The 15,547-nt window shown below is 33.9% G+C and overlaps 1 protein-coding gene across 1 annotated transcript in view; it reads right to left on the reverse strand.

Moving 5' to 3' along the window:
• The window catches only part of LOC149904586 (uncharacterized), a 29,630-nt gene extending 14,735 nt beyond the window's left edge, over positions 1-14,895 (reverse strand). The window contains exons 1-13 of the mRNA XM_090107068.1: positions 14,703-14,895; positions 13,787-13,891; positions 13,091-13,275; positions 12,477-12,785; positions 11,956-12,163; positions 11,137-11,307; positions 9,196-9,321; positions 8,583-8,735; positions 8,287-8,412; positions 7,843-7,998; positions 7,570-7,695; positions 7,109-7,261; positions 5,908-6,051 (exon numbers count right to left, since the gene is read on the reverse strand). Of these exons, the coding sequence (XP_089963194.1) occupies positions 5,908-6,051; positions 7,109-7,261; positions 7,570-7,695; positions 7,843-7,998; positions 8,287-8,412; positions 8,583-8,735; positions 9,196-9,321; positions 11,137-11,307; positions 11,956-12,163; positions 12,477-12,785; positions 13,091-13,275; positions 13,787-13,891; positions 14,703-14,769 (2,029 nt within the window). The 5' untranslated portion in view covers positions 14,770-14,895. The remainder of the gene's footprint in view (positions 1-5,907; positions 6,052-7,108; positions 7,262-7,569; positions 7,696-7,842; positions 7,999-8,286; positions 8,413-8,582; positions 8,736-9,195; positions 9,322-11,136; positions 11,308-11,955; positions 12,164-12,476; positions 12,786-13,090; positions 13,276-13,786; positions 13,892-14,702) is intronic.
• Between the last annotated feature and the right edge of the window lie 652 nt (positions 14,896-15,547).

Below are 15,547 nucleotides of genomic sequence, written 5' to 3' on the forward strand. Positions count from 1 at the left end.
CACTTATAATAATATTAAAACTAGACTAAACCTATCTTGATGACCTTGTGATTTATTATGCGCTATTCATTTAAAAACACTCTGCTTCTGCTTCTACTTTAAAATCTCATATACCTACCGTACCTAATTCTGATGAGGTCTTGCAAAAGAAATGCTTTCAAGTACGTACTTCAATTACTGTATATTATGTATAGAATGATGCAATAAATGAATGAAATGCACATCCATTAATTGCTACAGGATTGGAAATTTCCTTATCCCTTGAGCGTTGAATTGAGCTAACTGCCAAAGGAATGTAACAAGCGGCGCCTGTATGTACATTGAACACAGAATAGCACATGCATACATAAATAGGTTGTTTTGTCGTGTCGCTGGTTAATTAAAGGAACAATTGCCATTCTGATAAGTTACTTTACAATTTCATATAGGTACATAGATACATGTATTCATCTTTGAAACAAGATTATGCAGATGGTTTCTTTTTATTAAATTAAATTGATGCCCTCTTGCATAATAATATGCAATCATATATTAAGTATATTTATTTGTTTAATTTGACATCAGCGAAATGAATAATTTCACTAAGAATTTCTGATAACACACGATTTTGATAATCTTGTCACATTGTTAAAACAATAATATAAAAAAATAAATAACATCTTATGCGTTAATCTCATAACCGTATAGATACGTAGATACATATTATTATGACTCATATTAATTAATATAAAAATAAATATGCACATTTAAATATCTATAATGACGTATATATCCGGGACACGTTTAGCTTTAGCCTCATATTATATCTTCTTATATCTTGTCTTATATATAAAAATGAATCGCAAAATGTGTTGGTAAGCGCATAACTCGAGAACGGCTGAACCGATTTCGATAATTCTTTTTTTATTATATTCCTTGAAGTACGAGGATGGTTCTTATGTAGAGAAAACGTAAACATGTACCACGGGCGAAGCCGGGGCGGACCGCTAGTAGATAATATTAATATAAAATTTATCACTCAGGTTTCATAGATATCGTGTTATAACAAACTGAAATTCGTTATAGGTATGTGTTAAAACAAAAAGTGTGGTACTATTCCCATTAAAATCGATTTAGCCGATTTAAATCCGACCGAAAGAACAGAATAATAGACTAAAGAATAATATTGTTAAAAAAAATACCTAAAAACATGCTTAAACTCATGAAATTATTGTATTCACCAAGCCTTGACAAGTGTACAAAAATTTGAATTAAATATGTACGTTAAAATAATAGTCCGGGATACATCGCCCATTTTTGCAAGTGATTACTATCAAGCTAATTTTTCGTGAGTAGCTTTATTTTGATGAGATGCCCAATAATTTCATGAACGAAACTCTCGATTGTGGTAGCTTACAGAGGTAACAAGGATAAAATTTTTTGATTTGACGGTTCTTTGAAGAATGGGATGTAAGGGGATATCGACAGACATCTAGATAGCCCAATTGCCAACCTTACCTGCTCGTGGTACATCCTGCTATACAACGGACAAGGCACTGGCGACCGACAAATGGCGGTATAACCATTTCTAAATCTGAGACTTACAAATCTAAATGATCGACAATGGGCAGCAGCATTGCCGATTAAAATAAGTCTCACTGCGGTCACCAACACGCCTGCCCAGCGCGGTGACTAGGGCATATCCTCCCAGATATCATAAGAAAGAATATGAAAGTTGCATCCAATAAACGGCCCCCAGTTCCCGGTCGCTCCGCTATTCCTGGTCATGGTAGCGACCTAGGTAACGGCGGGGCAGGGGGTGCTAGGAATCCCCGGGTTAACGATGGCTACCGTAAACGATTGACCTTGGCTACGTATAACGGACGAACTCTTCGACTAGACGAACACATCACGGAACTTGAGACCGAGCTTAGCCACATCAAATGGCACATTGTGGGATTATCTGAAGTCCGAAGACAGGGAGAGGACACTGTGACCCTAAAGTCAGGTCACTTACTATACTATCGAGAGGGAGACCAACTTTCCCAAGGCGGTGTTGGTTTCGTTGTTCATAAGTCACTCGTCAACAACTTAGTAGAAATCGGGAGTGTGTCTAGTAGAGTTGCGTTTTTAGTACTAAAGATAACCAAAAGGTACTCCTTGAAGGTTATCCAAGTGTATGCTCCAACGTCTGCGCACTCTGACGATGAGGTCGAAGCTATGTACGACGACATAGCTAAAGCTATGTCGAATTCTGAGTCACATTTTAAGATTGTTATGGGTGACTTCAATGCTAAGGTTGGACTTCAAGAATGGGGTGAAACAAGAGTGGGTCCGTACGGCTATGGATGTAGAAATGCAAGGGGTCGAATGCTTGTAAACTTTCTCGAGCGCCAGAGGCTATACAGTATGAGCTCATTCTTCAAAAAGAAGCCTCAAAGAAAGTGGACATGGCAGAGCCCAGATGGCATAACTAAGAACGAGATAGACTTTATCCTTACCGACAAGCGCTACATATTCACCGATGTCTCTGCGATCAGTAGGTTTAATACCGGAAGTGACCATAGAATGGTAAGAGGTACGCTTAATATTGATGTGCAGCTAGAGCGTAAGCGCCTGATGAAGTCCACTCTACGTCCGAAGCCACTTTATACCCAGGATGTTTCTGAAAAGTTCCAGCTTGAATTAAAAAATAGATTTGAAGCATTGCCATTGAACGACGACGATGTTAATACCACTAGCAATGAGCTTGTAAGGATTATTTGCGAGGTGGGACACAAATACTTACGACCAACGAGGAAAGAGCATAAATCGAAGCTTTCTGGCGAGACTCTAGATCTGATGCGCAAGAGGAGAGAATGCGGTAACAAAGATACCTCAGAGTACCGAGAGCTGAATAAGGAAGTGAAAAAACGTATTCGGCATGACATCCGCCAAAATAATACAAAAACCATCAAAGAGGCCATAGAAAACAACAAAGGCTCTAAAGTCTTCACTAAGCCATATACTTCCCATTGTCACATCACCAAACTCATAACATCTGAAGGTAACATAGTCTCTTCAAAACCAGAAATACTTATAGAAATCGAAAGATACTATAGCGATTTATATGGACAGAAAACACAAAGGCCTGAAATGCCTACTGCGGTTGATCCAAGAGCCAAGCTAACTCGCCACTATACAGACGAACTGCCGGATATCGACGTGGACGAGATCAAGATAGCACTGGAGCAGCTTAGGAATAATAAGGCTGCTGGGGAGGATGGAGTTACAGCTGAGCTCATTAAAGCTGGAGGATCTCCGATAATAAAGGAACTCGCTAAGCTCTTTAACTCTGTCCTCCACAGCGGCTCAATCCCAGAAACATGGAGTAGGAGTGTAACGGTATTGTTTTTCAAAAAAGGTGATAGAACAGCGTTGAAAAACTACCGTCCTATATCCCTCTTAAGCCATGTATACAAGCTGTTCTCAAGAGCAATCACAAATCGTGTCGCTCGTAAGCTTGACGAATTTCAGCCACCTGAACAAGCAGGATTCCGACAAGGCTTCAGTACCGTAGATCACATACACACACTGAGACAAATCATTCAAAAAACAGAAGAATATAACCGACCTCTTTGTCTGGCATATGTTGACTACGAAAAAGCCTTTGATACCATTGAAACTTGGGCTGTATTGGATTCTTTGCAGCGAGCCCAAATTGATTACCGCTATATCGAGGTGCTGAGATGTATTTATGAAACCGCTTCGATGACCGTTCAAGTACAAGGACAGAGTACAAGATCAATTCAACTGCAACGTGGAGTAAGACAAGGCGATGTCATATCGCCAAAGCTTTTTTCAAGTGCGTTGGAGGACATCTTCAAGACACTCGATTGGAAAGAACGGGGAATCAACATTAACGGCCGATACATCTCGCATCTGCGCTTTGCAGATGATATAGTTATCATAGCAGAATCCGTGCAAGAGCTCGATGAAATGTTAAACAATCTGAACAGTTCTTCTCAGCGGGTTGGTCTCAAGATGAACTTGGACAAGACTAAGGTCATGTTCAACGCACACATAGTCCCTAGACCCGTGAGCGTGAGTGGATCCGTACTAGAAGTTGTGCAAAACTACATCTATCTTGGCCATAACATTCAACTAGGCAAACACAACTTCGACGTGGAAGCTAGCAGAAGAATTCGTTTGGGTTGGGCAGCATTTGGAAAGCTTAGTTACATATTTAAGTCGGAAATCCCACAGAGCTTAAAAACGCGAGCATTTAACCAGTGCATCCTACCTGTAATGACGTACGGAGCCGAAACGTGGACCCTTACATGCGGACTCATCCATAAATTCAACGTTGCGCAGCGGGCTATGGAGCGAGCTATGTTAGGAGTTTCTTTGTCTGATAAAATTCACAACGAGGTTATTCGACAAAGAACCAAAGTAACCGACATAGCTCGCAAAATAAGCACGTTGAAGTGGCGGTGGGCTGGCCATGTGTGTAGAAGAACAGACGGTCGATGGAGTCGGCATGTACTCGAATGGAGACCACGTACAGGCAAGCGTAGTGTAGGACGCCCTGCGGCGCGTTGGACTGACGACTTAAAGAAGGTGGCCGGCATTGGGTGGATGCGATATGCAGAAGAACGGGAGAAGTGGCGAGATCTGGGAGAGGCCTACGTTCAGCAGTGGACGGGAATAGGCTGATGTGATTGTGATTGTGATTGATTTGAGAACCATCAAATCAAAATATTTTATCCTTGTTTCCTCTGGTAGCTACCACAATCGAGAGTTTCATACATGAAATTATTGGGCATCTCATCAAAATAAAGCTACTCACGAAAAATTAGCTTGATAGTAATCACTTGCAAAAATGGGCGATGTATCCCGGACTATAAGGTTAAAGGTTTAAAAAAGACGGTGACATAACAAACATACAGGTGAAGCTAATGAATTTTGTTGTTAAGTGGTAAATAATATCTATTACATTTAGTTATTTTAACATTTAGCTTTTCCAATACACATAAAATACCAAATAAATTACTGCATCTTTGAAAATGTCGAGAAAAGAAACGAAAAAGATCACAATATGTAATTCTATTTATATGACCATTCACATATAAATTAAAATTGATATTACTAATTTTAGATTAGATTTAGCTTCGAAAAAACATAGTCCGCGACGATCGATGAGTGTAATAAAAATGTTAATTTTGATTGTTATATATATCCATGGACGTATAAAAAAAGACGGACGGTATATCGCCTAAACATTGAGTGAAGCCTAGTAATGGCGGCGAAACATCCATGTGTGTGTGCCATGTTGCCATGGCAACAGCTGTCCTGTTGACAATGGCGGCTGTATTTTTTTCTATAAATTTTGCCGTAATAATTTTGTCATTAAAACATAAAAGAAATAACTTGCTTCCCTGTGGAATGTAATCCCTTGTGTTTTGTTATTTAAAATTGTACTGTTGCGACACCATTTAACCACGCAAGACGGCATTTTAAATATTTTTTGTGAAACAGTGACGCAGTTAATCAGTCGGTAGTTCACGACGTAATGGCGGCCGACTAGCTTACTATGGTGAGAGTGTGTGCGTGTTTATTGTCTTTACACGATCGCTAGCTTACTATGGTGGCTTCACGTTGTTTGTTCGTAATATGGCGTCCGTCTTTTTTTATACGTCCATGTATATATCATAACATCATAATAATATTATAACGAAAGTTTGTGAGGATGGATGGATGTTGTTATTCTTTGACGCAAATAATACTAAACCGATTACAATGACATTTGGTACCTATGTAGGTCCCTGAAGACCTACAATAAGACATAGACTACTTTTAATCCCGGAAATCCCACAGAAACGGGAACTACGCGGGTTTTGCTTTGATAACGTGGGTGAAGCCGCGGGAAAAAATCTATTAAATATTTACCATTCTCTATCTCCAGTGAGTATCTGACAGCTTCACCATTGTCAGCAGTGGCAGCCACTTGACCTATTAATCCTGTATGGGCCTCGTTTGTCCGAATAATATACGAGGGTGATGTAAAGCTCACCGATGGCGGAACAGGGGAACCTGTATAAAAAATTAAATTTAAAACGCAAAATACTGACTTGATTACTTTTTAATGAAAAATTAAATAAACGAGGAAACTTCATGTAAAGCAATGAATTAAAAATAACACTTCTTCTCAACATATTTTTGGTTACTAACGTTTTAAAATGATTCATTAATGTTGGATTTAATTTTATAACTTATAGCCAGTAGATGTACCGAAAGTATTGTCAGTTAATTTTTTAGTAAAGGATGGTGAAAGTAATCATAAATTTCGCTTGAAATGCATCAATTTTTACGTTTCAAGATCTATTTAATCTCTTACGTCTCAATCAAGGTCTCAATATATCAAAGATGCCATTGCGAAACAATTTAGTAATGTCATCTTTGTAATTATTTTTATGAAAAATTATATTATGTTATGTTTTAAAATGTATGTAAGCTGTTATGATACATTCACGTTATTATATTGCAAATTTCATATTATCTAAAATCAAAACATCACACAAAAAAACTGAATTGGCTAACAATAGATTATTATAAAAGTTTATAAATAGACCCAGTTTCAAGAGATTGTTTCATTCATTTAAAATGAAACAAAATAACACTTTTAGAAATAAGAAACTTATTTCATTAAAAATAATTATGTATAATGATTCAATAATAAACTACGAAACTTAATACGATTGGCTACAAGAACACGAATAGAAAGCGTGGATAAACAAATGCAAGATTATTACTTGAGAAATTGCTTCATGTTAAAGAAAGTTTCAATTTGAACACAGAAATGTTGCGAGAAAATATTTTTTCTCAGAAACTCATACAACATTATGAATAGATCTAAATAGGAGAGCATAATCTGATTTTCGTTATTTGGGTTATTTCGTTGCAAAATTACTTTATACGTATACGGCAATCAAATAATACCGAGTCAAGAATTTACGACCTTTTTGAATATGTACCTAAATAATATAACTTTTTGCCTTTTGAATACGATTTTCAGCTTCATACAGCTTTTACGATAATACGATTAAGTTCTTGCTTTTAAGTTTTAAGATATCTTTAAATGTTGACTTACCCGATTGAATTATATCCAAAAGAAGTACAGCACTAGCTTGCGATGCTATGAGCTTTAGGGCAACATAGTTAAAATTGGTGGTCGGTATGGTAGTTCTCGTCTGAACTGACACTGCTCCATTTGATATAGTTGCCGTGAAGTAGTCTGCATAATCTTGAATGAAAAGTCACACATGTTTTTAAAAATCCAATGAACAATTCTATTCAATATTCGAACTATTTTATATACTTCACAATTCATTGTAATCTATGCTAATATTATAAAGCTGAAGAGTTTGTTTGTTTGAACGCGCCAATCTCAGGAACTACTGATCCGCTTTTAAAAATTATTTCGGTGTTAGATAGCCATTCATCGAGGAAGGCTATAGGCTATCATTACGCTAAGACCAACAGGTGAAACCACGGAGCGCAGCTATTTAGTTATAAATAAAGATCAAAGATATAAAAGGTAAATTAACATACCTCCTGAAACTGTTATGTCTCCACTGTATCCATGTATTGTTATAGTCTCATGAGTTACGACATTTTCTTCTAAACGCCCCGTGTACAATACTTTGTCAAAAGTTACATCCTGTTCAATTGGTGTGTCTGAAAATCAATTATCCCATTCCTTTTGAGTTATTTCGTAACACAATCAAGTCCAAGAATATATATGAGTTTTATTAGACTAAAATAAATGTCACGTCTTATTATAATTATTGCATACATGTTGATATTTTTGAAATACGTTCTTACCTGACGCGGCAATATCCAAAAGAAGTACCGCGCTTGCTTGCGACGCGATGATCTTTAGGGCAATGTAGTTTAAATTGCTGGTTGGAATAGTAGTTCTTGTTTGAACTGACACTACTCCATATTTTGATATAGTCGCCGTGAAATAGTCTGCATAATCTTTAATAGAAAGTCAAAAATATATAAATTAATTAATGTATAAATTAATGGATTTGAAGGATGTATTAATTAATGTTTTTGAAGGGAGTTTATTCAATAATATTTGTAGTATTTGTATTGATATTACTACTTTCTAATTCATCCATAGGTATACATATATTTAGTAATCATTTTATTTCGTTTAGGGTTTCTCCTATGTAATACGATTGATACTATCATTATCATTAAGATTACAAGTTTCCTTTATTTATTGTGAGGAGACTTTAATAAAAAGTCGGCAAAGCTTACCTCCTGACACTGTTATGTCTCCACTGTATCCATGTATCGTTATAGTCTCATGAGTTACGACATTTTCTTCTAAACGCCCCGTGTACAATACTTTGTCAAAAGTTACATCCTGTTCAATTGGTGTGTCTGAAAATCAATTATACAATTCGTTTTTGAGTTATTTTATCCCACAATTATAACTAAGAAGATCTAATAATATCTATAGAATCCACAGTTTCTAGACTGTTTAATAAATGTCATGTCTTGTTATTATATATTATTACATACACGTTGATTCTTTTGAAATACGTTCTTACCTGACTTGGCAATATCCAAAATAAGCACAGCACTAGCTTGCGATGCTATGAGCTTTAGGGCAATGTAGTTTATATTGTTGGTTGGTATAGTAGTTGTTGCCTGAACCGTCACTACTCCATTTGATAAAGACGCAGTGAAATAGTCTCCATATTCTGCAACGGAAAGCCAAACACGTGTTTAATGTTTTGGAGATCATTAATAAATTTTGTATCGAAGCTTCCTTCATAAATATTGGTCCAGATATTTCTCATTTTATGCATAAACGTTATCTATAAGTACATTTAGTTGATTATGCAGCCTGTTCTAGCTCTATGGCACAGGTACATCGAAATTCTCTTTATTGTTAAATTTTATATCGCTGGGTTTTTCCCTTTGTAGTACGATTGATAACATACTTAACATAAAGATAAAAAGTTTTTTTATAAAATTATGATTATTTGTATTTGTTAATGAAAAATAGTGTTTTATCTTTGGAGCATCATACATCGATATTAATAAACACTATTTTTATCATTGTATTGGACTATATTTTATCATTGTATTGGAGTAATTATCTTTGCATTGTATTAATTTATATGTACCTACACGAAATATTATGTTAGCAAAGCTTACCTCCTGAAACTGTTATGTCTCCACTGTATTCATGTATCGTTATAGCCTCATGAGTTACGACATTTTCTTCTAAACGTCCCGTGTACAATACTTTGTCAAAAGTTGAATCTGGTTCAAGTGGCGTGTCTGAAAAATCAATTATCTTTGAGAACATAATGGATTTGTCCTAAAAGTTATAATAATACCACAGTATACATAATAGTAGCTAATGATAGTATTATATACTTCCTATATTATCATTAATTTCTCCATTAAGATAATGAAACAATAGAAGGGCTATTAAAGGTGAAAACTTGGAATAAATAAGCCTTGGTTCTGGGTTATCGATGTTGTGATAAGATATAAAAAAACATAAATATATATCGGTGTACATAGATAACCGGAAACAAAAGAATAAATATGGTGATTACGTTGAAATATTTTAGATAAAAAATTATAAATATTGTTATTTGCAGTTCTTATTTGCATCAGTGTAAGAAAAAATTGTATGATTAAAAATAAACGAGAAGTATTCATAGTATAAATCGTAATATAAAAAAATTATAAGGAGATAGGTACATTTTTATGATTAGTCCATGGGCGACAATTTTTTTTAAGTTTTCAGTTTTGATGAAAGTATGAAATATTATGTAATGTTATTAAAATATAAGACAGCTATAACAAATAGATGGTTTATCCGAATGCGAAAGTAACTCTGTCTGTCTGTCTGTTACTCAATCATGCCCTAACTACTGAACCAATTTGCATGAAATTTGGTATAGATATATTTTGATACCCGAGAAAGGACATAGGCTACTTTTTACCCCGGGACAAAGGATAGGTTTTATCCCGGAAATACCACGGGAACGGGAACTATGCGGGTTTTTCTTTGACTGCGCGGGCGAAGCAGCGGGCGGAAAGCTAGTAGTTTATATATATTATGTAAAAAATTATTGCTGTGCGACATTTGCACTGACGCTCCAGAATATCATGACCGATTTGACTAGTTTTGAATTTGAAATATAACGTGGAAATTATGAGAAGGGTAAAATAATTAATGTAAAAAATTTTAGATATATGAAGATGATAAGAAATTAACCGGGTATTAATAGCTAGTTAAACATAAAAAAATATTTACACATTTATTTATATTTTAAAATAAGATAAGATAAAACTGTTCATCCTCATTCAATTGTCTAAAAATGTTCTAACAGACCTTGATGTGTATTTATAGAAAAGGTCATTTGACCAGATTCCTTCTATCATTTTCAAATGAAGTACCTAGCGGTTACATAGTTCCCATCGAGTTCATAATAAAATACATAATATTATATGCACCGATTCTCTTTATAGAACATGTTTCTTAAAACTCCATTTCATTGTTTTTTGTTTATTTCTATAATACAGTCACAGATAATATAATACTATTCACTGTCCCAGGGCGATAAAAATCTATTTTTGAGGTTTCAATAACAAATTGGTCTCACAAAGAAGTTTTCAGCATTTGAACATCATTTCGTTTAAAGAAACTAGCCAGTAAATAATATCAAAAGAAAGTTGATAATGAATTTATGGAAATGTACATAAGTATGAAAGCTTGAAAATATTCCAAAACAATTACCTATCTCGCACGATTACAATCTTTTTATAACGTGCATTTATTTGATAAAGATACAATTTTACCAGAAATTAAACGATTAAAAAAATTGAGTAAGAAGAATAATCGGGAAACTTATACTGTATTTTGACGTATTATACAATATCTTCTATATTATAAAAATGAATCGCCAAATGTAAGGTAAGCGAAAAACACGAGAACAGCTGAACCGAGTTCGTCAATTATTTTTTTATAATATTCCTTGAAGTACGAGGATTCTTATGGAGAGAAATCGTAAACATGTACCACGGGCGAAGCCGGGGCGAACTTATAGTTAGAAATAATATATTTTAATTCAAGTTTACCTGTTGGAAGCTGTATTATAATGGTAGCCGAAGTTCCCGCTGTATATTCTCTATCGGCTCTTAGAATGAGATATATTTGATTCTCCCTTAAAATTTCTGCGGTCAGTTGTGACTTTACTTTAAACGTTATTTCATTTCCAGAGTAGTTCAAGTCGAAATAGTTTGAGTATTCTGAAAATAATTATTGTAAATTAAAACAATGGTGCGTTTTTATTTGAGGCCGAGGGATTATAAAAACTTACCAAAATAATTATTGCAGTTGAAAATAATATTATCTTATCTTACTAGCATAATAAACGTGAAAGTTTTTGAGGATTGATGTATGTATGTTTGTTTCTCTTTTACGCGAAAATCACTGAACGGATTTTGATGATATTTGGCAGTGATGTACTTAGCTAATGCACCAGAATAACGCAAGTAAGCTATAGAAATACTTGCATGTGCCCGCGGGATCGTTCGCTGGCGAAATTGCGCGGTACAGGAGCTAGTATATAAGCGTAATAATACTTAAAATAAAATATTTTCATGTATTATAAAGAATATGGAATGTGACCTTAATCCGCTTCATAAATATAATTAAACAGCTCTGGTCTAGACTATCATCTATTAAGGTAGGTAAAAAGTTTAATATATTCATTCTATTTTTAACAAAAGAAACAAAGAAATGATGTTCATCAAACGTTTTAGGTGTGCTTTTCTTTAAATTTTAAACAAAGTCTAGAGAATATAAAATTAAGAAAAATAGGTCATTCTTTCAACGCAGCAAAAAATATTTCACACTTTCTGCATTATAAAATAAAACAGATAAAACGTACTTACGCCCTTCAAAAGAGAATTTCACTTCATCATCATATCCTTGTGTTAAATAAATTCTGTCTTCGCTTATTAATGTATGTTCAGGCGTGTAATTAATCATATAAAACGTTCTTGAGAAAATTAATTCTTCAGGTAATAGGAATTGTTCATTAGCGGTGATGCGAATTGTGGCTGTTTGGCTTAGCGGTGGATCGCCGGTTTGATCGACATCCTGTACAATATTATCAATTAATTTTGAATTTTTATTAGTAAATCGTATAGCTAATGCATACTGATATTATAAAGCTAGAGTTTATTTGATTTAACGCCCTAATGTCACGTACTATGCGTCGATTTGAAGAATTCCTTCAGTGTGAGATGCGCATTTATCTAGGAAGACTACTATCATCTCGGCAAGAATAGGAGCAAAACAATGCGGGTAAAACCGCCGGACACAGCTAGCTTTAGAATACCTTTGCAAAAATATAAATACATAATAATACAATATAATAATTTTAAATAAACTTCCATCAACCATATCATACCGTTGCAGTAATTATAAAATTAAGAGATTCCGGTATCGTTCGTATCAACGTCTTTGCTCTCAGAACCGCGTTAAATTCTTTCGGAACTGAAGAAGATGTATCATAAAATATTTCAAAGTATGGATTGTCTTCGATCGCGAAGTCGACTCTTTGTGTTGTGAGATCTATATCTCGAGCAGTTATTAGATCTTCACATCCAGTTACAGTAAAGCCTGGTGGCAAGGGCGGTATTACGAAAAATTCGTAATTGTCCGATGGCAGGAACCTTGGAGCATTGTTATTCGTGTCTATGATGTTTATAATCATAACCTGGAACAAATGTATAATTAATTTACTTATTTAAAAAACAGCAATTTTAGGTTGTTAACAGCATAAGCAAAATAAGTCATTGTGAGATTATAATAGTTTATTTTTGTAGATAAAGATAAGAGAAAAATAAATTAAATATGGCGTTTATTATCACCAAATTTTATATCTCCAAAAGTTATGTAGTACCTAAGTCGAGTCCTTTGTGCATTCATAAATTATTTGATACGCATGCATTTTTTATCATATTAGATTGTATGTGATAGATGCTCAGTAGGTATAAAAAAATATGAATAAATCGTAGTTACCAAAACTGATGACGATCCTCCAGTACAACTAAAGGTGACGGTTACCCCAATACTCTGAGAGGTTTCATATTCCTCATAGTCTTTGAAATTATCTTTAGTGCCAACTATGAAACGTGAATCCCGATACGCCACATCGACATAGGGACCCCGGTTGAGGCCATCGCGGTATGCAATGTTAGTTATACCTGTGTATTACAAATATATTAATTAATTGTAATGGGCCCTCTTCACAATCGAAAGCGTTGGCCCAACAAATGGTTGTCGATGTTTACCGCCATTACGGCGATCATAGACATTTATGATTTAGGCCGTATACACTATACAGTCTACACTATTGTGATTGCATCTAATCGTTTGTTTAGTGGCCCATAATACAAATATAAATATTTTTTTAAATCAACATTTGAAATAAGAAGTCTAGACATAGCTACGTCTCATACGAACTACTTCGCGTAGTTATTGCTTGCTCTACCTCGTCTATGGAAACCCTTGCGATGTAAAAATTACAAATTAATTAGTTCCCATGAAAGTATAATATATATGTGTATTATGTATTTATGTATGTATGAAGTCATAAAGATGACTAATACCTACTGTGTGCATAAATAATACATATCTATTGTTATCTGTCTGTAGATAAAGAAACAAAAGCATTCGAAAATGTATAATAGCTTTTAAATTATATTAAAATCTTACCTTGTATATCAGTAGTACTTCTATCGAAAAATGTGCCAATTTGAGTATCTATGACGCTTTCTTCTACTTGTATTAACCAGTTAGTGATACCCTCAATTTGACATCCTACAAAAATAAAAAATCAAAACATTTCATTCGTAGCTTTTAATAAATTATGGTTTCAGGTAATGATGTTGGACTTGTTTTAGCCCCGAATAACAAAAGCACATCTTCGATTATGTTGAATTCGATTTAGTAAATCTAAAATGTAAATTAATTCATATCATTATCATTATCATTAATTCATTAAAAATTATTAAAACTGATTTAAATTATAATATTTATAAAACCTGAACTTCCATTCATCCGTTTAATTTTATGAATGTATTAGTTTGTTTACATTCTTGTTACTCAAATATGCAAAAACGGCTGCACTGATTGTGGATAAGTTTGTTACACGATTACAACTTGTGTCATATTATGTCTACGTGCAGAACTTTATTTCGTGTTTCGTTAAGTGTAGTGAAGGGAATAAAGGCTTATTTGATTCATATTATTTCAGCCTCGTGCAGATCATCGTCTGTAGTTAGGGATTATCTAAATACATAATACAACTGCATAAACATGTGTTTATTTCTTTGATCTAAGTAATTCTTGTAAATTTTGATGATATGAATTAAAGTTCACATGAAGGTACAATATTATATGATTTCGTACTGTTTATTATACATAATTGTATCATTAATTGATAAGACAACCGATTGTACGTAAAGATCAAACGTATTGAAGGCTTTTGGAGCTAATCCTTTATATAATGTGTATTTAGGATTTGTTATATGGATACACCACGTATAGGAAATATCTCAGCACGCCTACTCCATGATTAGTTCGACGTTATATCGTCTTAGTTTTGTTTGAGATAGACCAAAGTACTAACCGCTACTTAAATAAACAAACTGTAGGGATGTTGCCAAATATATTAAAAGGAAGGTTTTTGGAACCATTTTGGAGTCCAGCTCTGAAGACTTTCATCACAAATATGTACACCGTCACTCAATTCAGTAAGCACCACTTGTACACTTATTATCAATAATTTCAATAATCACTTTTGATAAATGCGCCAGTACTTGTTAAAGTATAAAGGAATACTAAATATATGTAATTTTTATCATTTCTACCGATATATTATGACGGTCATTGCCTACTAATCTATCGATTGTTATCTTTGCGAGGAAGTAATGCGATAACTCCAATTAAGTATCAAATAACGTAGAAAATGTATTGAGAAAGTATGTAAGGTATTTTCTTACAAGTATTTATCTGCGCTAAGAGGTCTAGAAGGCGGTCATTGTTTGGTTTTTATTTTTAAAAAGGCGATAAAAATTTATGACGCCTTTAATTTTATTCATAGCAAATGTGAATAAGATGAAATAATATTATGATAAGAACAGCTAATAAATTTTCAAGATAAAATATTCCTTAAATTTACAAAGCGAAATAAAACAAATGATATCTTAGTATAGCACTGGAAACTATTGGATCTCTAAGCTTTTAGTATGGTAATTTATAAATTACTAATGTTCTGTTGCGAATTGCAATCAAACTAAATAGTATTTAAAATGTTTTAACTTTAAGTAGCTTACTGCATTATGCATTAGTATGAATAATAATATGAACCTAAATGGAAGAGTAATTATTACGAATGTATCTATATTGAGTATATTCTATAAACTATTTCAATAATAATGTTGTATTTGTGTTATTAAATTCAGTTCCCAAAGG

The sequence above is a fragment of the Colias eurytheme genome, chromosome 11 (assembly GCF_061535395.1).
Source record: "Colias eurytheme isolate Ceu_HAF_F1 chromosome 11, ilColEury1 Martin Lab GWU primary, whole genome shotgun sequence".
NCBI classification, from domain to species: Eukaryota; Metazoa; Arthropoda; class Insecta; order Lepidoptera; family Pieridae; genus Colias; species Colias eurytheme.